This window comes from Microtus pennsylvanicus, chromosome 15 (genome assembly GCF_037038515.1).
Source record: "Microtus pennsylvanicus isolate mMicPen1 chromosome 15, mMicPen1.hap1, whole genome shotgun sequence".
Classification (NCBI taxonomy): Eukaryota; Metazoa; Chordata; class Mammalia; order Rodentia; family Cricetidae; genus Microtus; species Microtus pennsylvanicus.
Window position 1 is genome coordinate 2,696,290 of NC_134593.1, and position 26,450 is coordinate 2,722,739.

A 26,450-nucleotide genomic window follows, 5' to 3' on the forward strand; every position below is an offset into this window, starting at 1 on the left:
GGTCATGGCTTAATAAGGCTAAAGTAAGGGGTTTCAGGGCTTTAAGTGCTAAATTACAACTAAATGTCTTTAACAATGGAATATAAACTATCACTGAAATGAAAAATACTCTAACTCTCTTTCGTTGGGATTTGAGATCAAAACACACTGTAGAGTTATATTCCTATAAAACTGTAAAATACCAAGCAGTATGTTATCTCTGTACCAGGCATTATGTTGAATTACAGGGACACCAGAGACCAGGTCTGTGCCCTCAAGGAATTTCACTCTAAGAAGGGACAATGTAAGATTTCAGATCCAAGTATACTTTAGCACACACATATTTATTATGAGGGCTGGGGATATAGCTTAGTGGTAGGCAGTTTGTTTACCTTGCAGGTATGATCCCCTAGATTCAATCTAAAGGAAAAAAAAAACCCAAAAAGCTAGAGAAGTCTCTTTTGAGGAGCACTTGGCACGAGGAATGGCATAGTCATTTTACAAATGGGTAAATAGACATAACTCAGGAAAGTGTGTTCAAAAGGGGCCTAAGCTCAGAGGCAGCATGCCTGCCTACTGTGTCAGCAAGGCTGCAATCTCTAGCACTCCTTCCAAAACACAAATAATAAAAGGAATATTCTTTAAAAAGTGCTCAGGAATTTTTTTTTTTTTTTGGTTTTTCGAGACAGGGTTTCTCTGGCTTTAGAGCCTGTCCTGGAACTAGCCCTGTAGACCAGGCTGGTCTCGAACTCACAGAGATCCGCCTGCCTCTGCCTCCCGAGTGCTGGGATTAAAGGCGTGCGCCACCATCGCCCGGCCTCAGGAAAAATTTTAAATTATTCTTTGGAGGGGCTGGAGAGATGGCTCAGCGGTTAAGAGCATTGCCTGCTCTTCCAAAGGTCCTGAGTTCAATTCCCAGCAACCACATGGTGGCTCACAACCATCTGTAATGAGGTCTGGTGCCCTCATCTGGCCTGCAAGCATACACACAGAAAGAATATTGTATAAATAATAAATAATATTATTTGGATTTAAGTAATTTAAGTAATTTCCTGTTTTCTAAGAATTAACGTCTGAGTAGTGATAGTTCATTTGCATTTTAATAAATAAAGCTTGCCTGAAGGTCAGTGCACAGCAGCCACACTACTCAGCCCAGCCGTAGAGGCCAGGCAGTGGTGGCACACACCTTTAATCCCAGAACCCACACTAGTTAGCCACAGAGGTAGGGTGGTGGTGCGCGCCTTTAATCCCAGCACTAGAGAGGAACATAAGGCAGGATGAGACAGGAACTCACTCTCTTTCGGTCTCAGGATTTCATAGAGGTGAGAGCTCTCTAGTGACGTGGCTGTTTTGCTTTTCTGACCATCAAGTTGAACCCCAATATCTGTCTCTGGGTTTTTATTATTCGTGCTATACCTCTTCCCACCCTAGAAAAGTCAAGAATGGGTCATGAACCCTGCATAAAGATAAACCCAATTAAAAACCACGCACCCCTTTTTAAAGCACTAAACATATACACCTGTCTCCCCCTCTTGCTCTTTTTCAAAGCTAGTTTACTCTTTTGCTTTGCTGTTCAAACTTAGCTCTTCCGATCATTTTCCCCTCATTTTTGTAGTTCCAGCCTTGGCACACCACTGTACACCCACGATACTTTCTCTAACTACCTTTCCTTGGCTCGTCAGAGCCTCTCCTCCCCTGAATTCAGATCCCTGCGATCCTGTCCTTGTGTACACTATCTGTCAGAAGTAACTTCCGATACCAATCAAGTGTGTTATCCACTGGCCTTCCCTCACCGTCCTTAACCTTCCAGAGGCTCTCTTTCCACTTCTTTGCACACCTGGAAATAAGGAAGGTCATCCCGCCTCTCCTGTGACCCTGCACATCTTCTGGTAGGCCTCATGAACTGACAGGACTTTCAACTTCCCCTCTGCCACAGAGCCTCAGGCTGGTTCTGATTTCATGAAATCTAAAAGAAGTTATTTTCTAATTTCTTACAAAAGCCAGATGTACAGAACAGTCTCAGTAACAACTACGAAGAAATCTGTTCACTGCATTCTGTGTTGTTCCTCTTAACGACAGCAATAATTCAGGGAGCTGACTATTAATGAAGTGTGCTCGCTGGCACATGCTCAGATAAAAAGTCTGGTCCCTCCACTAACATACAGACATTTATACCACACTCACCTGGCACATGGACACGAGGAGACGTTCAAAATGTCCTGAGGTATCTGACTTAATGTCCTTCTCAAGATCTCGTCCAAATTCTGATTGATAACATCTAACAATGTCTCGAATTTCTTGATTTGTTCTTGTGCACAAAATCTCTATTAATACACGTTCTTGAGTTCCTGCCCCCTATATGAAACAAAGGGAGGGATTACACAGAAGCAAGGGACGGTCTCTAAAGATGATCAAGCTACATTTCAGAGGACACAAAGTAGTATTTTGCCTCATACATCCCTACAAATTCAGAATTATCAAAATTTGTGAGGCTTATATATAAAGCAATGCAGAATAGTTATAGAAAATAAGGTGGAGTACCTACATTGCTTTCCGTAAACTCCAGGCATCATAGTAATAGAATAGTTATAGAAAATAAGGTGGAGTACCTGCATTGCTTTCCGTAAACTCCAGTCATCATAGTAAGTAGAAGGCATGAATAGTTATAGAAAATAAGGTGGAAAATAAAAAATAGACTTCCACAAGAAATACATTGTTCTGCAATCTGCCTCTGGATAAACACACAATGGTTTCTATAGAATATAAATATATATCATTTAAATAATTCAGAATAGCTAAGGGGATTGAAATAAATAAAAAAGTGAAGTTTCTAGCCTTTGAAATAGTTGCAAGAGCCTGACTTTTCTTTTAAAGCCAATATTGGCCATATTTATGTCCTTTTTCTTCTGGTATAGTGTCCAAGTACTTATAAAAGTGCATAATTTTTGCCTCTTGTTTATTTATACAAGATAATTCTGGCATATATGCCACTGCTGGCTTTAACAAATGTGACAAGGCTGCAAATAAAAGCATGCCTCGTTTCTTAAGTCGCAGAGCAGTGCAGCTCCCTGTGTGATCAGGTTCTACAAATAAACTTTTATGATCTGTCACAAATTTCTTCACAACTTAGTAAAAAGGAAATGTAGCTGTGTTAGGAAATAATGGCACTGTGGAGTTCGTGCTGGCCTTAACCTCTCTGTGGGACTTGGGCTTTGAAACTACATTGGAAATATTACAATCCACCAGAAAGATCTGCTGCTTCTCAGATGGTAACCTTTTCCTCAAGAAGTTACAGATAAAGATTCTTCCCTAGGGGGGATTTAATACTATTGAGTGGTATTTTATTTATTAAAAAGAAGCTATGGTCATGTCATATAATATGACTAAAAATCTTGAAGCAGCATGGGTCAATGGCCTGAAACTTGTGCTGGTCCCTTTTATTGCAGCATAAAATTTGGACTCTTTCTCAGAAGTAGTAGGAGGCAAACAACCTAGTACCACATATGCAAAGGATTTTCTTTATGTTATGATGCCTCTGGTACTATTTCCTATACATATCATTATTGAAGCCTGTAACCACATTTATAATTGATGGTGTGGGCACATGCATATATGTGTCTTTTCTTTGTGTATGATTTAACACATTTAATATCAGGGATTGTAAAATGAGCTATAATAGTGATTAAGAGAAATAAAGATGCAAAGATAAAAAAAAAAAAGAAAATAAGGTGGAGTACCTGCATTGCTTTCCGTAAACTCCAGTCATCATAGTAAGTAGAAGGCATGAATAGTTATAGAAAATAAGGTGGAGTACCTGCATTGCTTTCCGTAAACTCCAGTCATCATAGTAAGTAGAAGGCATGAATAGTTATAGAAAATAAGGTGGAGTACCTGCATTGCTTTCCGTAAACTCCAGGCATCATAGTAAGTAGAAGGCATGAATAGTTATAGAAAATAAGGTGGAGTACCTGCATTGCTTTCCGTAAACTCCAGTCATCATAGTAAGTAGAAGGCATGAATAGTTATAGAAAATAAGGTGGAGTACCTGCATTGCTTTCCGTAAACTCCAGGCATCATAGTAAGTAGAAGGCATGAATAGTTATAGAAAATAAGGTGGAGTACCTGCATTGCTTTCCGTAAACTCCAGGCATCATAGTAATAGAATAGTTATAGAAAATAAGATGGAGTACCTGCATTGCTTTCCGTAAACTCCAGGCATCATAGTAAGTAGAAGGCATGAACAGGGCAAGGATCAACTCTTCCATATTTCCACTCAACTCTGACTTAAGATCTTTAATTAAATCCTGTTTAAAAAGATATGAAAATTAAGTACATAACATTGATTTCTTTTTTTTCTTTCCTTTTTTTAAAACAGTGTTTCTCTGTATAGCTCTGATTATCCTGAAACTTGTTCTGTAGATCTGCCTGCTTCTGCCCCGAGTGCTGGGATTAAAGGTGTGTGCCACCATTACCCAGTGAATATACAGGATTTCTATATCTTATCTCACATGAGGTTCTTTTCTTTTAATAATTTTTATTTTAGGTGTATGGGTGTCTTACCTACATATATGTCTGTGCACCACATGCCTGAGTGTCTGTGGAGACCAGAAATAGGCACTGGATCTCCCAGTTACAGAGGGTGGTGAGCTGCTGCATAGGTGCAGGGAACAGAACCTGTGCTGTCCGGAAGAGCAGCCAGTGCCACTGAGCCACCTGTTAGGCCCCTCACTTGAATCTTACAGAAAAACGGAATTGGCACTATGAAAGTCAAAATTTCAAATCTGAATGTGATATATGACACAATGAGTATTAAATTTAGTGATGAATTCACTGTTTAGAAACACATAAGTCCTTCCTGCAGTTCTTCTACTGTACCAGATACAAAGACAGAAAGTATGATTCAGACCAACAACATGGGGGCTGGTGAGATTCTGAGTGGGTAACAGATATCCGTCAAGTATGGGGTCTGAGTTCAAGCCCTGGGCCCCACATGGTAGAAAGCTGGCTGCTGGCCCCCATACATGTCTGACAGCATGTGCACACCCACACACATATACACAGACTCGCACAAAAATAAATGAGTGTTTAAAAAATGATTGTTAAGTTGGGAACGTAGCCCCCAGCTCCCAGGCCTGAGAGTTGTATTGGTCTGGACTTCAAATCCCAGCATGCCAGGTCCTGACCCTCCCAGGATATTTAAGTGAACTTAAATATAAAAGAAGAACGCGTGGTCTCTTTCTTCTCTTGAGAAAGGTTTCTCTGTGTAGCCCTGGCTGTCCTAAAACTCACTCTATTGACCAGACTGGCCTCAAACTCAAAGATCTGCCTGCCCCTGCCACAATGTGAGTTATTAAGTCTGACAACCTGAGATCACTCTCTGAGACACACATGTTAGAGAGAACCCGTTCACGTAACACATCTCACATGTACAGAGAATAGATGAAAAAGAAAGAGATAGATCATGACAAGAAAGCTCAGTGCATACCTGTAACACATACACACACACAATTTAGTAGCAGAAATAATAATACGGAGAAGTAGGCTGGGTGGTGGTGGCGCACGCCTTTAATCCCAGCACTCAGCAGAGGCAGGTGGATCTCTGTGAGTTCAAGGCCAGCCTGGTCTACAGGAGCTAGTTCCAGGACAAGAGCTGCAGAGGCAGAGAAACCCTGTCGAGAGAGAGAGAGAGAGAGAGAGAGAGAGAGAGAGAGAGAGAGAGAGAGAGAGAGAGAGAGAGAGAGGTATATCTGAACTGAGTAGAGGAAAACAGGCTAACATTCTGAAGAAAGTAAACACACTGCAGAAGATGTTAGGAAAGTTTAGATTCCTGTGTAAATGACAAAGATATGCTAACCACTCTTCTCCATCATGTCTAAGGATCAAGGGCAATTTCACCATTAATTTGGCTGCATGTAGGCACTGATCATCCATTCAACACAAATTTACTAAGGAACCGCTCACTACACACCTCCTGCTGGAACAGCCAAATCTGCCTCTCATCGTACAGAGAGTAGCTAATACTGAAGAAGTTGTTAGCCACGCAGAAACAGAAACAAGCACACAGAAGCACAAAACGCCAGCTGTAGCACAGGACATGTTCAGAGGGAAGAGGGTGGAAGATGACCAACAGCTGAGAAAAGGCAGGGACTAAGTAAGGAGTAGATCTCAGTGGGGGCCATAGCCACTGTTTCCTGAATGACTATCACATACAAGATGCAGTATGAGGGGAGATGAGGTGTTGAAGAGATATTAATCCTGGAATCTGTCCTGTCCCCCACAGTATTAGTAAAAATACAGTGTCCAATCTGACATGGATGCAGACCCTGTGGAACAGACCCCACTGCTTCTTGTAAAAGGGAAAAGACATACCTTGCCATACATGGTCTTAAAGGCTGCTTTAATTTGTTGCCTCTGGTCATTGGAACGACTCGACACAACATCCACAATTGCTTGCTCATCTGTCCCTGAAAGAGTCACAGATATATTTATATAAGGACGAGAATGCTTCCAAGGCAGTAGGCACCACATGATACTGAGGTATAAGTTGACACAGGACTTTGTTTATGACTTAGGTTCACTTTCCCTATAGCTGTAAAAAGACAATCCATTTCCTTACCAAAACCCTTCATTGCTTTGCGAAGAATTTCTGCATCTCTTACAGCATCAAAGTTGGAGGCTGGCCGGATTGTTCCTTGGGTGCCCTGAGTCATCATGGCAGGCTGGTAACAAAAGGTGTATAAGGTTCAAGTAAAAAATTTTGCTTGGACAATAGGCAACTTCACCAGCTACCATATGTACACAAGGATTTAGTACAAGAATATGAGCATTATTACCAGGCCTCATTTTGGACAGACAGATCTAGCCCCTTACTAACATATTAGTCTCCAACTAAATATTTTCTTAAACAATAGAAAAAAGGAAGGAAGAAAGGAAAAATAAAAGAAAAAGAAAATGTTGGGCCATATTATACAGGCCCATATTTCTACATTGTATGGCTGGCCGAGACTTTCAGGCCACAGTTTGCCAGGGGCCGCACAGGGGGTGGTCACCTAGCCTTTGAGACAAACTGACTCCATCCTAAACAAAGGGTCAGGATATGCTAATGTCACTCAGATCCTTCTTTGTATTTTGGGAGGATGCCTGGGAAAGAGATGTTAATTCAGTCTACATGACAAAGCAGGTATAGATAGGAAGAGGTGACAAAATGGGCATAGAAAGGTGTGGACATGACCATAGTCATTCGCTTGGTTACCTAGGAAACAGAATGCTAATGAATTTCCCCTCAGTTTGCATTTTGGTATAAAAGCTGTTTGGAGAATACACATGGGTGACTTTCAGGATGTGAACTCAGGATTTCATGAGAGATTCCTGAAAACTCCCTTCCAATAAAGTCATGTGAGTTGTGTCTTTTATTCCCACGCCTCCCTTCTGGTCAGAGAAATAATTGATGGTCCACAACAGAAAGAAAAGAAAAGAAAAGAGAAGAGAAGAAAAGAAAGAAACAGGGAGGGAGGGAGGGAGGGAGGGAGGGAGGGAGGGAGGGAGGGAGGGAAGGAAAAGAATAACCCAGTCAGGTGCTAGTGGTGCATGTCTTTAATCCCAGCACTGGGGAGGCAGAGGCAGGTGGATCTCTGAGTTTGAGACCAGCCTGATCTAGAGTGAGTTCCAGGACAGTCAGGGCTACACAGAGAGACCCTCTCTCGAAAAACCAAGATTAAAAAAAAAAAAAAAAACAAAAAACCAGCACTTGTTAAGGGACAAAAAATAAAAGAGAGAAAGGGACATGGACAGCTCAGCACTCATACAGAACCCTTTCTCTGACGGTGGTGGGAACTGAATCCAGGCCCTGGAAACACTGGGAAAGCATCCTTCCACCAAGCAAGCCTTCCAGCTTCAAGGAAAGGTCTTTATTATTAGGAATTCCTCCCACTTATACATATTCATACCCTAACATTCTGCTTTGCCAAAACAGGCTTAGCAGTTACTCCCCATTAATGTCCAAGTCAGAAATACAAGCAAAGAACAAATATTTCCAAAGTAGTTTTAAGGAAAAATTAAAATTATTCTACTTGTAACAAATACTGCAGCATAAATTTTTTTTTTCAGTCGTGTGATGGTGTAGGAGGTTCTTCTGTCTTTGTACTGCTTTCATTGGTTAATGAATAAAGAAACTGCCTTGGCCTGATAGGGGCAGAACTTGGGTAGGCAGAGAAGACAGAACTGAATTCTGGGAGGAAGAAAGCAGAGTCAGAGAGTTGCCATAGAGACGCCAGAATCAGACATGCTGAATCTTTCCCAGTAAGTCACTGCCACATGGCGATATACAGATAATAGAAATGGGTTAAATCAAGATGTGAGAGTTAGCCAGTAAGAGGCCAGAGCAAATGGGCCAAGCACCGTTTTAATTAATACAGTTTCTGTGTGGTTATTTCAGGTGTAAGCTAGCCAGGCAGCTGGGACAAACAAGCCTCCTCTCCTTGTAACAGGGTGGCACGTGCCTTTAATCCCAGCTCTAGGGAGGCAGAGGCAGGCGGATCTCTGAGTTCAAGGCCAGCCTAGTCAACAAGAGCTAATTCCAGGAGAGGCTCCAAAGATACTGAGAAACCCTGTCTCAAAAAATCCAAAAAAAAGTAATAAAAAATAAAAATAAAAATTTTTTTTTCGACATATTGGTCATATATAAACCTCTGTCAAGAACTAGAAAGAGACCTGTGAGACTGGGAAAGAGAGGCTTTAAGGGCAAGGGTAGAAAAGACCACAGAACACAGTAAACGAAACAGCAGGGATGAGGGCAGGGAGGTGTGTGTAAAAACCCCATCTGTACACTAACAACAACAAACCCTCTTTATGTATCAAGAGACATGAATAAAGATGGAGGAGAAACAGAAGGTAACAGAAAACATGAGGCATGAATGCAGAAGAGGTTATACACGAACAGGAAAGAGATCACCGTGAAGGATGGGGAGGGGTGGTGGGAGGGCAGTGGAGGAAGGGAATGAATAAGAAGTAAAATCACAGACACGTATATGTATGCATACATATATTATATATAAAAATTATAATGAAGCCCACCACTTTACATGTTAACTTAAAAGATAAATAATTTATAGGCTATCAAACAACATGGTTCATTGGGTGAAGGTGGTTGGTGCTAAACTTGACACCTGAGTTCATTCCCAGGGACACACATGGTGGAGGAGCAAATCAGCTTCTGCAAGATGTCCTCTGACCGCCACATACACTGTGGTACCTGTGTCCAGGCGTGTGCCTCACACATGAACACATACATGAACAGAAACAGGAACACACACAATGCTTAAAGGAAAATCAAAATTCTCTTCCACAATTAATTACAGATTTATAAGATGAATAATTTTGAAAGGGTTAAAACAATGTACTGCGGTCTTAGAGGAATCTCTCTACGACTCTGCCCGTCAGAAGAACTATGACCTAGTCTCACTTTAGTCTTTCATTAGCTGTGCAGTCCTGAACAAGGTTCTCAAGTCTCTCTGCTTCTCAAATTCAATAAATCCCCACTGTGAACAAAACCCAACAAGACCGCTGAGTGGTCCCTCTCCCATGTCCACAGTCCCTCCCCTACCTTGCCAAAGGCAAGTTTGGAAATGCCAGACCTTCCCTAGTATGTAACTCAGAAATAATTTCTAAAAGTCAACATAAAGGCAAGGATCCAAGCTTTCAATCCTATTATAGTAACTGGCAGAATACATAAAAGAATAGAACAATTAATAAAATAGTATAAAAATGGGGAACTATATATGGAGAAAGGTAGGGTAAACTTCAAATATGGGAAGTCTTATACGACTATTCAGAAATCAGTTTAACAGACTTAACCAGCTTCCATGGATAAAGTTCTGCCAAGCAGAGGGTGTGGTAAAGGGGCTGTCTGTAGGCACCATATCAGCAGGCCAAGGAGGTGGACAGGAAGACAAGGCTTTCAAGCAGAAACAGAGGAGCAGACAAGACTCAGAGAGCTAAAATCCAGGCCACGGGGAAGGGACCCTGCCATGGGTGGAATTAAAAAATTTGGTAAAAAGTAAGCTGTTCCTCTTATTTGAAATGATGGTAGCCTCTTTCATTCCTATTTAAGCATCTGGATTCCCTGCCATAACATCTTTGCCACCTATAGCTAGAAGGAAGTGTTATCTTGGAGCCTATTGTACTTTGTAAAGAACTTTTGTAAAAATCAATCAATAAATAAAGTTCTGACAAGCATTGAGGGGAAATAAAAATCCAACACTAGAAATCAGAAACAAGGGCAGACATGGTGGCGCACACCTTTAATCCCAGCACTCAGGAGGCAGAGGCAGCTGGATCTCTGTGAGTTCGAGGTCTACACAGTGAGGAGTTCTAGAAACAAATGCTGTCTATATACAGGACCTAGCAATTAACGAATGCTGGCGGTCCTTACTCACATCACTGCTATAATCCAAAGAAGCAGGAGAGAAAGCAGGATAAGAAGAAAAGGATTCTGTATTGATCTGAAAGGAGAGTGGAAAATTATAAAGGAAAAACAGAAAACAACCACCCCTAAGTCTGAGAAATACCACCCACCCACCACCCAAGTTCATCGTCCCAATTACTGCTGAGGGCAGAGATGCTATGACCGATGTTGAGAGCACACATGCCTTCTCTAGGACAGAGGAAGAGCATCATCACCCGTGAGAATGATGAGGCTGCTCGGACCAAATGTATCAGACACTCCTTAGCACAGATGGGCCAAGGACCATAGTGTCCACCGAAAGTAAAGTGTACATCTCCCACTACTGTGACAGATCATGTCCTCTGCCTCACGACGGAGTGACACCCTTCCTCAGTGTGATGAGTCCCAGGGACCTGCACTAAATTTAAAGAGTAGAAGCAAAAACTTAAGGAGACAAAGCTAAAGTACCTGGCTAGGGTAAGGAGCTTGTCCTCCAGGGTACTGAGAAGGCACCTGTCCTCCAGGAAAGCCACCTGTGGATTAAAAGCAAACAAGAAAAATAAGCTACAGCAAACTGTTTCTATCAGGAACACAGAAGCACACGTTCGTGCTGTGCTACTCACTGAGATAAGAAACAGTTTGTTTAAGGTACAAGACAGTGAGTTTCCAAAATTTTTTTCACATATAGTTACTGTTCTTGTTCATACCTGCATCCTCATATCTTTCTTGTGTCCCTCAAAACTGCCACCCTCTGTTTTCATTTCATATACATTCATATACATTATTCCCTTCTGTTTTTCCTCCACTCTATGCTTCTAAACCTCTTCCTTGGGCTTGGTACCTCATACCATTAACCTCAGACACTTCCTTGCTGCCCAGGACTAAGTGAGGGAGTCTTACAGCTTTTACAACTTTGCTGCAGTTTTCTCACCTGCAAAATAGGCATAACAATGATACCTCATGTAATTTCTTTAAAATTAATATTCTGGTTGGGAATGGTGATAGACACCTTTAATACCAGAACTCTGGAAGTGGAGGCAGGAGGATCTCTGTGAGTTTAGTACAGACCATTCTACTAAGAGCATTCCAAGACAGCCTGGGACATTCCAGAGCATTCCAGGGCAGATTGAGACATTCCAGAGCATTCCAGGGCAGACTGAGTCCTGTCCTCTTCCTAAGCCCATAACCTTCACTAGGATAATCTTTTATGTTACTATTGTTTAAATTTTTTAAAAAATTAACTTATTTTATTTCATGTTTTGTGTATGGACGTTTTATTACATGTTATGTCTGTGCACCACATGCGTGCCTGCTGCTAGCAGACGTTAGAAGAGGTGTTGGGTCCTCTGAAACTGAGTCCCATGTGGCTGCTGGGAAATGAACTTGGACCCTCTTGAAGAGTAGCCAGTGTTCTTAACCCACTATGCCATCTCTTCAGTTCCAGGATAATCTTTTAAATATTGATTTAATGGAAAACCAACTTGGGTGACAAACATCTTTTAAAAAGACGCTAATGTATGTATGTATGTATGTATGTATGTATGTATGTATATGTATGTATGTATATGTGTGCGTACTTGATAGACTTATTTTATTTTTTAAACTGTGTATGTGAGTGTGCAGGTGCCTGTGGAGGCAAGATGTGTAGGATGCACTGGAACTGGAGTTATAGGCTGTAAGCTGCCTGATGTGGGTGCTGGGCACCAAACTCAGGTCCTCTCTAAAGATACTACATGGAAGCTGGGTGGTGGCACACACCTTTAATCCCAGCACTTGGGAGGCAGAAGCAGGTGGATCTCTGTGAGTTTGAGACCAGCCTGGTCTACAAGAGCTAGTTCCAGGACAGGCTCCAAAAGCTACAGAGAAACCCTGTCTTGAAAAGACAACAACAAAAAAGAATACTATGTGGTGTCAACTGCTGAGCCATCTATCAAGTTCCTCCCCACTTTAAGAACAAACAAACAAACAAACAGAAACCTTGAACTAGCTTCAATTCTGAGTCTATCTGGAACGGTTGTCAGGGTACAGTCCTGAGGGTGGTTCCTTTAAGAATTGGCTTCTGGCTTTAGGACGGACAAGTTAATAGAAGAAAATTGTTCTTCATCTCCATTTTACTGATTATGACCTCACATCAAATTGATACTCCATGATACCACATACTTAGCATTATTTACAGAATTATATAAATATTCCCTAAAGACTATCTCAAATACAATTTAAGTTTGCTGACAACTGAAAAGCTTGCAGAATCATAACAGTTTGTCTCTAGACAGCCGGAACATACCTGGTACTGGAACCTGGGCTGGTCCACCACCGTAAGACTGTGCAGGTGGCTGTGGATAGCCAGAAAAGCCTGCTCCACCAGGTGGGGCCCCAAAGCCTTGTCCTTAAGGGATTAAGAAAATATACAACATTTCAATAAGCCGCACATGGAAACTCATCCCTTTAATCTTAACATCCAAGAGGCTAAGCCAAGAGGACTGCCAGGAGCTGGAGGCCAGTCTGAGCTGCACAGTGAGTTCCAAGCAAGCCTGGGCTACACGGTGCATTTCAAGTCAGCCTGGGATGCAGAGAAAGACCTTGTATCCAAAAAAACCCCCAAAATCAAGTCTTATAATACAGAGAAATTTTTTTAGAATGTCTACCATAATCGATAGAAAATATATGCCAGTCAGGCTGTATCAGTCATTCTATATGTGTACCTGCCATCAATTCACAGCAAACTGGAAAGTATGTGCAAAGGTCAGTGAGCTGGATTAGTCCGGTAGAAGCACTCGATGCCAAGCCTCGCCATCTGAGTTTGAGCCCTAGAGCCCACATGGTTCTGACCTGTACAAATGTACTCTGGCACTTGTGTTCACACACATACATATATGTAACAGGACAGGACAGGAATTGGTGATGCCCACCTTTAACCCCAGCACTCAGGAAGCAGAGGCAGGCAGATCACAGAGTTCAAGACCGCCTGCCTGGTCTACAGGGTGTGTTCCAGAACAGTCTATACAGACAGGGCTATAGAGAGAAACTCTGTCTTAAAAAAAAAACAGAAGTTTTAGTACATTTAGCTTCTTTAGTAACTTACAATATAAATCACTATGGTGGGTGTTAAAAATTGTGTTTAAATTAGGGGCTGGAGAGATGGCTCAGTGGTTAAGAGCATTGCCTGCTCTTCCAAAGGTCCTGAGTTCAATTCCCGGCAACCACATGTAATAAGGTCTGGTGCCCTTTTCTGGCCTGCAGACATACACACAGACTATACACTGTATAAATAAATAAATAAATATTTAAATGATATTTATTCCTTTTGTTTTATGTGTGTTTTGCCTGCATGTATGTTTGTACACCACATGTGTGCTTGGTGTCCTCAGGGTCAGAAGAAAGCAGGACATCCCCTGTAAGTGAGGTATGGATGGTTGGTAAACCACCATGTGGGTGTTTGTAATTGAACCCAATTCCATTGCAAGGGCAGTAAGGTCTCTTAGCTGATCAGCCATCTCTCCGGCCCCTATATTGTTTTTCTTTTTTTTTTAAATATTTATTTATTTATTATGTATACAATGTTCTGTCTGTGTGTATGCCTGCAGGCCAGAACAGGGCACCAGACCCCATTACAGATGGTTGTGAGCCACCATGTGGTTGCTGGGAATTGAACTCAGGACCTTTGGAAGAGCAGGCAATGCTCTTAACCTCTGAGCCATCTCTCCAGCCCTATATTGTTTTTCTTAAATCTAGATAAAGTGGTCCTAATGCATAAAGGTACCATGTGATGCTAACTAAAGCCTCTGTTGCTTTTTTTAAAGATTTATTTACTTTTATTTTATATATATGAAGTGTGTGTCTGCATATCAATATAGCGCATTCATGCGGTGTCCTAGGAGCCTCTGGAAATGGAGAGAGAGAGAGAATTGGAAGCTGCCATGTGGGTGCTAGGAACCTAAGCCAGGTCCTCTGGAAGAGCAGTCAGTGTTCAGTCTCCCCAGGACAATGGTTTTCAACCTGTAGGTCACAACCTCTTTGACAAATGTCTGTCTCCAAAAATACTTATATTACGGTTCATAACAGTAATAAAATTATACTTAGGGAATAGCAACAAAAATGATTCTATGGTTGGGGGTCACCACACCATGAGGAACTGACTTAAAGAGTTGCAGCATTAGGAAGGAAGGTTGAGATCCACTGCTCCAGGCCCTCTCAATCAGTTAAGATTACTGATAACTAAGTGGCATATTCTACAAGGGCCTCTCATATCAAGAACAGTACTACGTTCCCTTCACAGGAAAGTATCTTAAGCCTTCCAGTTCTCCTAACCCTGAGAATTTTCACTTGAGCTTGCTACTGAAGTCTTAGCTGTCCATGGTGAACTAAGAGTAACTCTGAACTCTCAAGGAATAATAATGAAGGTAAGGGAGGGACAAAAAAGAATGCTTCAGCAAATCTCAAGTCACTACTAACCTCATGACCATATGACTTACCTCCAGGATAGGCTGGAGCCCCCCCTGGGTGTGGGGTAACTGGATAGCCCCCAGCGGCTGGATAGCCTCCCGGTGCAGGGTAGCCTCCCGCTCCTGGGTAGCTGCCACTTGGTGCTGGCGGGTAAGCATTTCCTCCCATTGGTGGAAAGCCGCTAGGATACGGATACTGAACCGGAGCGGGGAAGGATGACTCCTGACCCGCAGGCTGGAAAAAATCAGAAACATGTTAAGGGGACATAATTAAAGAAATATATGCCCCATTTCAAAAGAACAAAGAGTACTATTCATGCATTTTTTTTAAACTTAAAAAAAAACTTATCGGGGCTGAAGAGATGGCTTAGTGGTTAAGAGCACTAATCGTTTTTCCAGAGGACCCAGATTCAATTCCCAGCACCAACACGGCAGCTCACAACTGTCTGTAACTCCAGTTCTAGGGGATCTAACATCTTTATACTAAAATACATGAAATACAGTTGAATAAATTACTTAAATAATTATTATCAGTTCTGGTCTCATATTACTTTATCAATCCTACTCCACTTTGTCAGGATTCTTATCAGAACTCAGTTAAATTTAATTATATGTGAGGTACACAAAAGCATCCCCATTTTCTATGGGAATCAGAACCAGCTCTTTCCTCCTTCCTCCGTCTTTCCCTGCAGGGCCTGACCATACGGCCCAGGCTCCCCTCAGACTTACACCTCTTGTATTGTTTCCTTTATTTCTATTTTGTTGATTTTAGCTCTCAGTATGATTACTTCCTGTCAACTACTTCTCCTGGGAGAGTATGCTTCTTTTTGTTCTAGAGCTTTCAGATATGCTGTTAATTCCCTAGTGAGAGATTCTTCCAGCTTCTTTATATAGGCACTTAGTGCTATGAACTTTCCTTCTTTGTGTCCCATAAGTCTGGGCATGTTGTGCAGTAATTTTCATTGAATTTTAGGAAGTCTTTAATTTTTTTCTTGTTTCTTCTTTGACCCAGGGGTGACTGAGTTGAGCACTGTTTCCATGAGTTTGTAGGCTTTTTGCAATTAGTGTTGTTGTTGAATTCTAACTTTAAGCCATGATGGTCTGATAAGATGCAGGGGGTTATTCCAATTTTTTGTATCTGTTGAGGTTTGCTTTGTTACTGAGTATGTGGTTGATTCTGGAGAAGTATCCATGAGGTTTTGAGAAGGTATATTTGGGTGAAATATTCTACAGATTCTGTTAAGCCATTTGAATCATAACGTCTGCTAGATCGTTGTTTCTCTATTAAGTTTCTGTCTGGTAGACCTGTCCAGTGGTGAGAGTGGGTTGTTGAAGTCTCCCATTATTACTGTGTGGGGTTTAATGTGTGATTTAAGTTTTAGTAATGTTGCTTTTACAAATGAGGGTGGCCTTGTATTTGAGGCATAGATGTTCAGAATTGAGACTTCATCTTGATGGGTTTTTCCTATTAACTATTTTGTTAGATATTAGGATAGCAACACCAGTTTGTTTCTTAGGTCCATTCGATTAGAAAATCTTTTTCCAACCCTTTACTCTGAGGTAATGTCTGTCTTTAAGATTGAGGTAGATTTCTTTTATGTAACAGAAGGATGGATTCTGTTTTCATATCCAATCTGTTAGCCTGTGTCCTTTTATAAATGAATTGAGTCCATTGAAATCTGGTTTTGTCATGGAATATCTTGTTTTCTCTGTCTATGTTGATTGTAAGCTTTGCTGGATATAGTAGTCTGGGCTGGCATCTGTGATTTCTTAGTGTCTGCATATTGCCTGAGTAGGACCTTCTGGCTTTCGTTTCTATTGAGAAGTTGAGTGTATCTAATAGGTCTTCATTTATATGTTACTTGCAGCTCTAAATATTCTTTGTTTATTCTGTATGTTTAGTGTTTTGATTGTTATGCAGCAAGGGGACTTTCTTTTTTGGTCCAGTCTATTTGGTGTTCTGCAAGCTTCTTGTATTTTCATAGGTATGTCCTTCTTTAGGTTGGCAAAGTTTTTTTTCTATGATTTTGTTGAGTATATTTTCTGTGCCTTTGAGCTGGGCCTCTCTTTCCTCAATTCCTATTATTCTTAGGTTTGGTTTTTTTCATGGTGTCCCATATATCCTGGATATTTTGTGTTAAGAATTTGTTGGATTCAACAATTTCTTTGACCGATGAATCTATTTCCTCTATTGTATATTCAACGCCTGAGATTCTCTCTCTCATCTCTTGTATATGTTGTTGATGTTTGCATCTGTAGTTCCTAATCGTTTACCCAGATTTTCTGTTTCCAGATTTCCCTCAGTTTTATTTCCTCTATTTCAGTTCTTAAGTCTTGAACCATTTCTTTCACCTGACAGATTGCTTTTTCTTGGCTTTCTTTAAGAGATTTGTTGATTTCTTCCAATTTTTTGATTGTCTTTTCCTCCATTTCTTTAAGGGAATTTTTCATTTCCTTTAAGGGCCTCAATCATTTTCATAAAGGTATTTTTTTTTGGTCATTTTCTTCTGCTTCATCTGCGTTTGGATGCTCAGGTCTTGTTGTTGTAGAATCACTAGTTTCTGATGGTGCTGTATTGCTTGTTTCAGAAAACAAACACTAAAACCTTGGGCCATTTCACATAAAATACAGGTTTCTAGCTTTCTGTGAAAAGCTAACCTACTCCAGCACCACTAGGTGTGCTCCCTGCACGGCACACTGGACTTGAGCTAAGCAGCCTCCATGTGTCCATTTCCAGATAACACTAGCCTTTTCTCACTGATTTATAGCTCTGGACATTCGAGTTCATAACCCCTGCTCTAAGGCACAGGCTACTTCTATATAACAACTGCATGAAAGATATCAATGATTTTAGTATTTTGACAGCAATACGTACAGGATATCCAGGAAAAGGTGGGTAGCCTGTAGGGGGATAGCCTGGATATGACATTTCTGTAAAAACAACAACAACAACAAAAAGTCCTTTATAATTTCTTGTACATCTCAAGGCCTTTGAAAGAGAAACATACACATACAAACTGTATTATGGTGCACATTAAAATGTGAATAAGGGGGTCAGAGAGATGGTTCCGAGGCTTAAAGGCACTTGCTTCAAAATGTGATAACCTGAGTTCAGTTTCTGGAATCTACATGGTAGAAGAACTGACTTCCTGTTCTCCTCCAACCTTCTCACACTTGGCTGAAGCACGCACACAACCTCCCTATCACACAGAACATAGATAATCTATTACGGGTATATGCAAAGCTTATTAAATGCGTTCTTCTTACCAGCTGTACCGTATAGTCTATATATCCTCCAATTGCAGCCTGGGAAAGCGATCACTGTGGAATTTGAGGACCTGATTTCAGTCCCCAGCATCATGTAAAAAGCCAGATGTGGTGGTACACACTTGTGATCTAGTCAAGGGGAGATGGAGACATGCAAATCCCAAGGGCTCACCAGCTAACCACCCTAATCTAATTGCCAAGCTTCAGATCTCTGTGATAAACCCTAATGGCACCCAAGGCTGACTTAAAACACTTATAAATGGATAGTAAATTAATGAGTAAAGGTGAAAGCAATGTTCTAAAATGTGCTGAACACAGATTAGCAAGAATGTAGAACAATATCAAGTACAAGATAAAGGGGGGGTGTCACTATGATGGATCTCACAATAAAATGAGATACTGAGAGAGATGTAGTCAGGTAGTAGACTGTGTGTGTAAAGCCATTTAAAAGTCAGGTATAGTAACTCACACCTAGAATCTCTGTGTTTGATGCCCTGCACCATGAGGAAAACAAAAAGTAGTCAAGAGCCTTCAAGTCTGGTATGGAATTACATACTCCCTCCACCAGAGTATATCCATTCCTTACCTGTTACCAGAGTCACTACTTAAATTACCCAATATTCTAGTGCAGGAAGTAACACAATCGTTTCTACCCATCTGTGGAAATGACCCTCCTCTTCTTCCTGCATTTCAATTTTCATGGCATGTCCTTGTAGCAGGTCTCACCAGAGCAAGGTGACTGGCTCACTAAGATCACTAGCCCATTCATGCTCTTGCTTATACTCTCTGCTTCCCAATCTCCCTGGGCATCACCATTAGCTGCCCTTTCCACAAACTATTCCTAAGATCCCAAATGCACAATGATTTACTTATTGCTGAAGTATCAAATAAAACTCACTAGCAGAGTCTTACAAGTAACAAGTGTGCACTTAGCCTACATAATCCTAGATTCAGACCCCAGTAAAATCAGGGGGACAATGACTGGACAAGTCAGGTGGTGGTGGCGCACATCTTTAAGCCCAGTCAGTACTCAGGAAACAGAGGAAGGCAGACCTCCTGAGTTTGAAAGTAGACTGGTCTACATAGTGAGTTCCAGGCCAGCCAGGACTGTTACACAGAGAAACATTTTCTCAAAAACAAAAACAATAAACCAACAAAAACAGAACAACAATTACAAACAACAACAACCACCCCCCAAACTACTGGTCGAACATTCCAGTCTTCTTGGTACTGACTCCAATTTATAGTCAACAGATTTAATTGTTTTTATATGCATGTGTGTGTACCACATGCTTGTCCAGTGCCTGTGGAATGAACACGCCAGATCCTCAGGAACTAGAGTTAACAAGGGACAGTTGTGAGCTGCCACATGGGGGCTGGGATTAATCTGAGGTCCTCTGCAAGAACAGCAAGTGCTCTTTTATGAGCCACAACTCCAGCCCCAACCCTCATTCCCCAGTGTGAAATCTCTACGACTTCAATCATGCCTATGTGTCATACTGTCCTAGACCTTAAGCCTGTGGTCATGTACCGTTCCTTACTTCAGTTTAAATCTTTTCTCCTTTCTTTAAATAATACAGACTTTATACATCTAAATCACCCAAGAACTCACTGATCCAAAAGTGAGAGCCCGCTCCCACCCCACGTCCTTTTTTTGAAACAGGGTCTCACACTGTAGCCGACTGAGAGAGCAGATTTTCTCCTTTCATTATGTGGGTTCCGGGGATCAAATTCAGATTGTCAGGCTTGGCAGGGAACACACTGTGTTGGTTATTTATTTATCAACTTGACACAGGCTAGAATCATCTAGAAAAGGGAAACTCAACTGAGAAAATGCCCCCATCAGACTGGCTCAGAAATGAAGATGGAAAGCAATAGAGAAGGACATCTGATGTCAGCTTCTGGTCTATGTGCATGTGCGCGCACACACACACGTATACAGAAACATGAACACGTACATGTGACCATACAAAGACAGTAAGGTAACAAGAAAAATGACTCAGTCTGGTTCAATTACTTGGAAGTCAAAGACCTGTGTATAAAATGGGAAGAGGCTAATTTTTGTCCTTTCTTTCCTCTTCTCGGTCTTTGACTGCCAGGAGGAAGGGCAAGGCTGAGGCTTCCAAAGGACAGTCAGTGGGCCAAATGAAAGAGGTCAGGATCAAAAAGGGAAAATCAGAAAGTAATTTGTGAAATAATGTTTAGGGTCACAAAAACAAAGACTACATTAGCTTCTTAAAGCTTTAGGGTTAAGAAATTCTCCTTCACTCTGGACCAGTAGTTAGGGAGCCTGCATGGACCTAGGCCCTCTGTATGTAACGTGGTCTCAGTAGCAGCTTAGCTGGCTTTTGGGAACCTGTTGGATTACCTTGCCTAGCCTTGATGAAGGGGAGGAGCTCAGTCCTACCTCTGTCCAAGCCCATGGGAGGCCTGAAGGGAGAGGGGAATAGGGACTGGGAAGGGGAGGGAATGGGAAGAGAGGAAGGAGGGGAAACTGTGGTTGGGATGTAAAATAATGGGAAAATGTTAATTAAAAAAAGAAATTCACCTTTATGAGAAAGAAAAATATTTTTCTTTTTTTTTTAGGTATGTGTGTGTTCAAATGTGCACGTGTATGTATACCAGATATTGATGTTGGGAGTCTTCCTAATCATTGTCTGCTTTATTTACTGAGGCAGGGACTCCCTCTGAATGCAGAGTCATTGGTTCAGCTAGTTTAGCTAAATCAGACTGCCTGGCCTCTGTCTCCCATAAGCAGGGATTACAGGGATCCAGCTGCAGTCCTCAGGCTTGCAGTAAGGTTAAAGGGCTGATACTGTAGCTCACAGGTAAGGAGGGAGGGAGGGAGGATGAGTGAGCGCACCACCACTACGGAAGCACAGTAGCTCAAGTCTCTAGCTCCAGCACCCTTATGGTGAGGTGGGACATAGAGTCAGAAGAATTCCCAAAAGTTTCAAGGACGTCTAGCCTGGTATATGTGACTGGAAAATCACACCCAAGATTTCCCTCTGACTTTCACCATGTATATACACATTGTGGCATGTGCTCCAGCCCCACAAACTTGCACATACATGCATGTACATATACAGACAAAAAGAATGATTTATTCTGATCGAAGAGTTCCAGCTCTACATTTTTAGGTCCTATACTAAATCTTCCCTTTAAGGCCTAGAGGAATTATAGAAAAATTACCAAGACTTTTTCCCCTGAGACAGGGTTTCTCTGTGTAGTTTGGAGCCTATCCTGGAACTCATTCTGCAGACCAGGCTGGCCTCAAACTCACAGAGATCCATCTGCCTGCCTCTGCCTCCCAAGTGCCTGGCCTTTCGATTTTCAAAATGAAACAAAAATAAATTAATTAATCAAAGACTATTTAGGTACCAGCACATGAAAAATTGAAACAATAATTTCAGTGCATTTTAAAGAATATTAAGCACTACAATGAAATTCCATCTCTGTATAGGTCATAAAAATTCCTTCACAAATGCATTCACGTATGTACTAGGCTATTCATTATAGTATCATCTGTAATATGAAGAGCTGTCAAAAAATGCAAACACTAGAAGACAAGTAAAACACATGAATAGTCAAAGGAAAGTGCTATTCAAGTTCTAAAAATGCAGTAGCTTTAAAAATTCATATATAGGGCTGGAGAGATGGCTCAGTGGTTAAGAGCATTGCCTGCTATTCCAAAGGTCCTGAGTTCAATTCCCAGCAACCACATGGTGGCTCACAACCATCTATAATGAGGTCGGGTGCCCTCTTCTGGCCTGTAGGCATATATTGTATACTAAATAAATAAATATTTTTTTAAAAAAAATCATATATAAAGTCATCTACCACACAAGGGAAAAGAAGCAAGGTGGAAAACTGCAGGGGTCGTTTGTGAGCATCCGGGTAAAGAAATAGAGCCATTTTCTTCTGTATGTGGACAATCTCACTGAAAGGACAACACTGAAGCAGAAAAGGGCGGCAGCATCCTTGGGAGAGCTGGGGAATAACAACCACGCAGTTTACTTTTTAATGTCCCTTTCAGCAGTGTTCACGTGGTCATGTCAAAAGATAGACTTTAAGGTTTTTGTAAAAAGCTAAACAAACCCCAGGGTGACTCAACAAATTAACTCCATTCTGCTTAAGTAACAGGACGCTACTAAGTAAACTAAAGCTTTTTATTTTTCCTTTAACATTCTATGTTACAAACAACCTTTGGAAAACTTGGAAAATTCATTCTTGGTTCTCCAAACCATCTCCACCCAGTGAGTCAGCTAGTGAAAGGGTGGGTCTTTCAAAGTAATGTGAGTGTCTCAACTGGCAAGAGGCCTAGGAACACAAGAAGCTGGGGGGCAGGGGAGGGCGCAAAGAGGGAGGAGGAGAAACAGGAAGTGTGACTTAGGCGAGAACAGATGTAGTTTTCCAAAAGCTGCTTCTACGTTCCGGAAGGGTCATTTAAAGCAATCACTGACCGGGATAAGTAATGCTGAAAGACTAGATCTCTGCAGGGGTAGGCAGCTCTCTACTCAACCATGAGGACTGAGGAGAGGTGGCTTGTTTCCAGAGGCAAAATTATTTCTTCCACCTGCCTCTAATGTTTTCCTTGCCTAATAGCAGGTAGCTCATTATACTTTACTGTAATTGGGACAGATTACCTTATCAGAATGGCTCACTATCACCTGACAGCTAGTGGGAACTGTAATGGGTCCTAGTAAGACACCGCCTGCAATCCTGCATCTTGTACCTCCGTGCACTTCTGAATTCCCCCCTGCACCTCGGTTTCCTCGGGCTGTTACAATGACACATCCGATGTGGGTCAAGGACCAGGGATGAAATCTAGAATGTTATTTCCTAGAGCAGTTTCTAAGAGTTGTAAGCCCGAGCTTACATCTGTTTGTGAATTCTGTCCTACGTGTCATTAAGCACAGCATAAATTTTCCAAGTTACTCTAAATTTGCTGTGTCATCAAAAAGTCTGGTCCCTAGCCAGACCCCGACAGAGAGGCGTTTCACCAGGGCCACCCTCCGGCCTCAAGCCCTTCACCTGCGGTCCACGTGACCCAGAGCGGGGTGCCACTGCTTTCTGGCATCCCCACTCTGTCAAGCCTAACAGAGAACCGACCAACAGGCCTTCCTGGTCCTCCCGCAGGCAGGACAAGCCTGCCCAACCCACCCCAGCACCCAAAACGCGCCACCCGGAGGCCCAGTCCGCTGGTAACGCGAGCAGGCCTTCACCATTCCCGCACGAAGGTCAGACCTCAGAATGGGAACGAGCTGACAGGCGGGCGGGAAAACCGCAAGGGGAGGGGGTGCGAGTCCTCACCTGAACCAGGGAGCAGAGTCACAGATCCGCCGGCTTTCCCGCAATACAGAAGCAGGAAGAGCCGAAGGGCGTGGCATAGGGGCGGGGCAAGGATGCTGGCCGTCTGGTCCGCCCCCAAGCACGGGCGGGACTCAGCGCCCAACAGGTGGCTCAGCTGGTTGAGTCTCCGAGTGTCTGCCCCACCTCTGGTAGTCCTGGGGAACCAAGCTCCAGGCCTAGGTATCTCGAGGACTCAAGGCATATTTGCCTTCAGTTATAGGGAATTCTGGGTAGACGGAACTGGAGCTGAACTAGGCAAAACTAAGCAGAGGGGAGTTGATTCAACGTTCTTATTCATTAGCTCGTTAAACTCACTCTACAACTAAATATTTGAGGCAGCTTTATGTAAAGAACCTACATATGTACACACACACACAGTGACACGGTGAGTGGAGGCTAGAGGTTAGCCAACTTTTGAAAGAGCCAGCCGTGATACGCTAAATCTGAACAGATCACCCAAAGGAAATTCTTTACTTTCAACCTTTATCACCAGCCAGAGTAGGACTCAGCCATCGATAAATTTATTTTATTTTTATTTATTTTTTTTAATTCCTCGCCTTCTTAAATTAACAACGTGTAGAGGCCTGAGTCTCAGTAGTTTACCCTGAAGCAATACCTGGTTGCAGAAAGAACCACAAACTGAGATTACCAGAGCACCACCCAAAAGAAATGCCTAACATTCCAACTGCTGTAGATAGGACCACCTACCAGCGCGCACTCACCAGGACACCCCTAGACAAATGTCAGCTAATAAGGGTCCTGAACCTCAGAAACCCCTCATCCCCACCTTTGCTACTATAAAACCCTATTCTAACTGAGCTTGGGGATTTCTGTTTATTCCAGTATGTTGGACATGCCTGGAGTTTGCAAACTTGCATAAAACCAAGGCTTTTTTGCTTTTACATACTGGGCGGGGGTGGAGGGGGATGGAGACAGGTGACAACTCGATCTCCTTGTTGGCTTTTGGGGGACTTTGCGGATTTGGGCATAACACCTTTCATCTGTTTTTTTAAAGGATGGTCACACTGAGACTTCTGAACAGTTAGCTGGATAGTGATTTGCATCTCTGCATTTTCAGGGCTCGCACTTCCAAGTAAGCTATCTCCCTAGCATGCCCTTCACTTTTCACAACAAAAACATGTTTTTGGGTACTTAGGCCTGAGAACAACTTGCAGAAATTGGTTCTCTTACTCTACCATGTGGTTCCCAAGGATGAAATTCAAGTTAAGTGTGAGGTAAGCGTAATAGATTATTAAAAATTGCTGTGGATCCCCGAGGAGCTTGCTGTGGGATCCCTGGCGGCAGCAGGCAGAGGGCAGGGGGTCCTGAGAGCAGCCAGTCCTAGGCAGGGGCTACACATAAGACCATGCTGCAGGTCTCCAAAGGTGGCTGGTCCCCGGTGGTGGTGTCCCTGGCAGCAAGCCATGTGGCAGCGGTGGGCAAGAGACAGAGGCATGCCATGCAGAGTGAGGTTGGATATTTATTTAGTAGTTATGTAAGGGAAGGGAGAAGGGGAGAAGAACAGAGAGGCAGAGGCGGAGGCAGAGAGGGAGAGGAGAGACCTCTCCTGAAGCTGCCCTCTCCAAGAGAGAACTCAGGTAGGAAGCTGAAGATCAGCCTGCCTCAGGGATGGGGGGGGGAGTGGGCGTGGCTTATCTCTTAGAGAGACAGATCATTATGTAAGCACACAGGTTAAGTGTGGAGGAAGTACCTTCACGCGTCAGCACACTCCAACTCCACTACACACACAAATGTATATTTGTGTAAGATAAATGTATTTGTATGGACACATGTAAATGTAGAGGTCAGTGGACAACTTGAGGGAGATGTTTCTTCCTTTCCACCAAGTAGGTTCTGAAACTGCAACAATGTTTTTCAGGCTTAACCACTGGGCCATCTACCGGCCCAAGGCATTTTCACTTTCTTGATATCTGAAACCCAATGTTTGTTTTTGTTGTGCTGTAGCTCTGAGGTAGAGGTATGCTGGCAGTTGAGAGCCAAGGAACACCACAAAGTCATATTGCACAACAAACATCAAACAAGAGATTTATTCAGAAAGGTACAGGAGAAAGGGTAACTGTTTCTACTCTGGTGAGCAGCAGCAGAGAACTGAGCAGAAGGCCGGCTTTATATAGGGTTTCTTGGGAGTGGAGAGGGGTAGTCTGGAATTAGAGGGGTTATTGACCTGCACTTGGGCACTTTTTTCTGTAATGAGACCTGGCCACTCTCCCTCCTCCAGGAGCTGAGAAGGCCATTACAGGCCTGCTGCCAGAGTAGTCTGAGGGTGGAGGGTAGCAACTGGAGGTCTCCAGGGGCAGGAGTTACAAGGGGAGTCTATGCAGGTCACAGAGAAATCAACCCTTTCCTCACCCAGCTGCCTGAGTCAGCTCAAATACCCAACATTTGTGTTTCTGGTATAATAATCTAAGAAAACATACAAGTTTATGAAGATTTACTTATATAGTTTCTTCTACACATGTAAGTTCTTTAGCTCTCCGAACATTTTTAAGGAATGTCTGAGGTTAGGTTTTCATTGTTTTGTTCTGCTGACCTTTCTTGTCATGTAGGTACTCTGTCCCTTTAAGAGACAAGCTTCACCCACCCCAATCCCCCCACCCTCTTCCTGCTAAGGCAAGCTGATCTTGTTGTGCCTTCTTCTGATGAGGCAACCATTGCCTCTCCTCCCCCCCCCACCATTTCTTCCCTCCATAATCTCTTACCCTTATACCCTTTCCAATACCCAAGCTCTCTCTGCATAGTGTTATCTGCGGTCTCCCACCTGCTAGGGGACTTGCCAGGGTCACTTTGCCTTAAATCTTTCCATTATAGCCTAGGCTGGATTCAAACTTGCCATGCCTCCATGTCCTTGAACCTCCTGAGTACTGAAGCTTCTTGTCCTTAGTCTTGCTGTGTAGCCTGGACAGCCTCATATTGCTGAACCTCCTGCCATACCTGCCTTGTACTGGAAT

At 42.5% G+C, this 26,450-nt stretch overlaps 1 protein-coding gene across 2 annotated transcripts in view; it reads right to left on the minus strand.

Annotated features, from left to right (window-relative positions):
* Window positions 1-23,773, minus strand: part of Anxa7 (annexin A7) — a 28,990-nt gene extending 5,217 nt beyond the window's left edge. Inside the window, exons 1-10 of one of the 2 annotated variants that reach the window (XM_075949359.1) lie at window positions 23,443-23,773; window positions 17,738-17,793; window positions 14,893-15,097; window positions 12,705-12,806; window positions 10,889-10,953; window positions 10,413-10,478; window positions 6,596-6,698; window positions 6,349-6,443; window positions 4,170-4,283; window positions 2,164-2,334 (exon numbers count right to left, since the gene is read on the minus strand). In XM_075949359.1, coding sequence (XP_075805474.1) covers window positions 2,164-2,334; window positions 4,170-4,283; window positions 6,349-6,443; window positions 6,596-6,698; window positions 10,413-10,478; window positions 10,889-10,953; window positions 12,705-12,806; window positions 14,893-15,097; window positions 17,738-17,791 — 975 coding nt within the window. In that variant the 5' untranslated portion in view covers window positions 17,792-17,793; window positions 23,443-23,773. The remainder of the gene's footprint in view (window positions 1-2,163; window positions 2,335-4,169; window positions 4,284-6,348; window positions 6,444-6,595; window positions 6,699-10,412; window positions 10,479-10,888; window positions 10,954-12,704; window positions 12,807-14,892; window positions 15,098-17,737; window positions 17,794-23,442) is intronic. The other variant, XM_075949360.1, reaches the window with a different exon arrangement.
* Window positions 23,774-26,450: the final 2,677 nt, after the last annotated feature.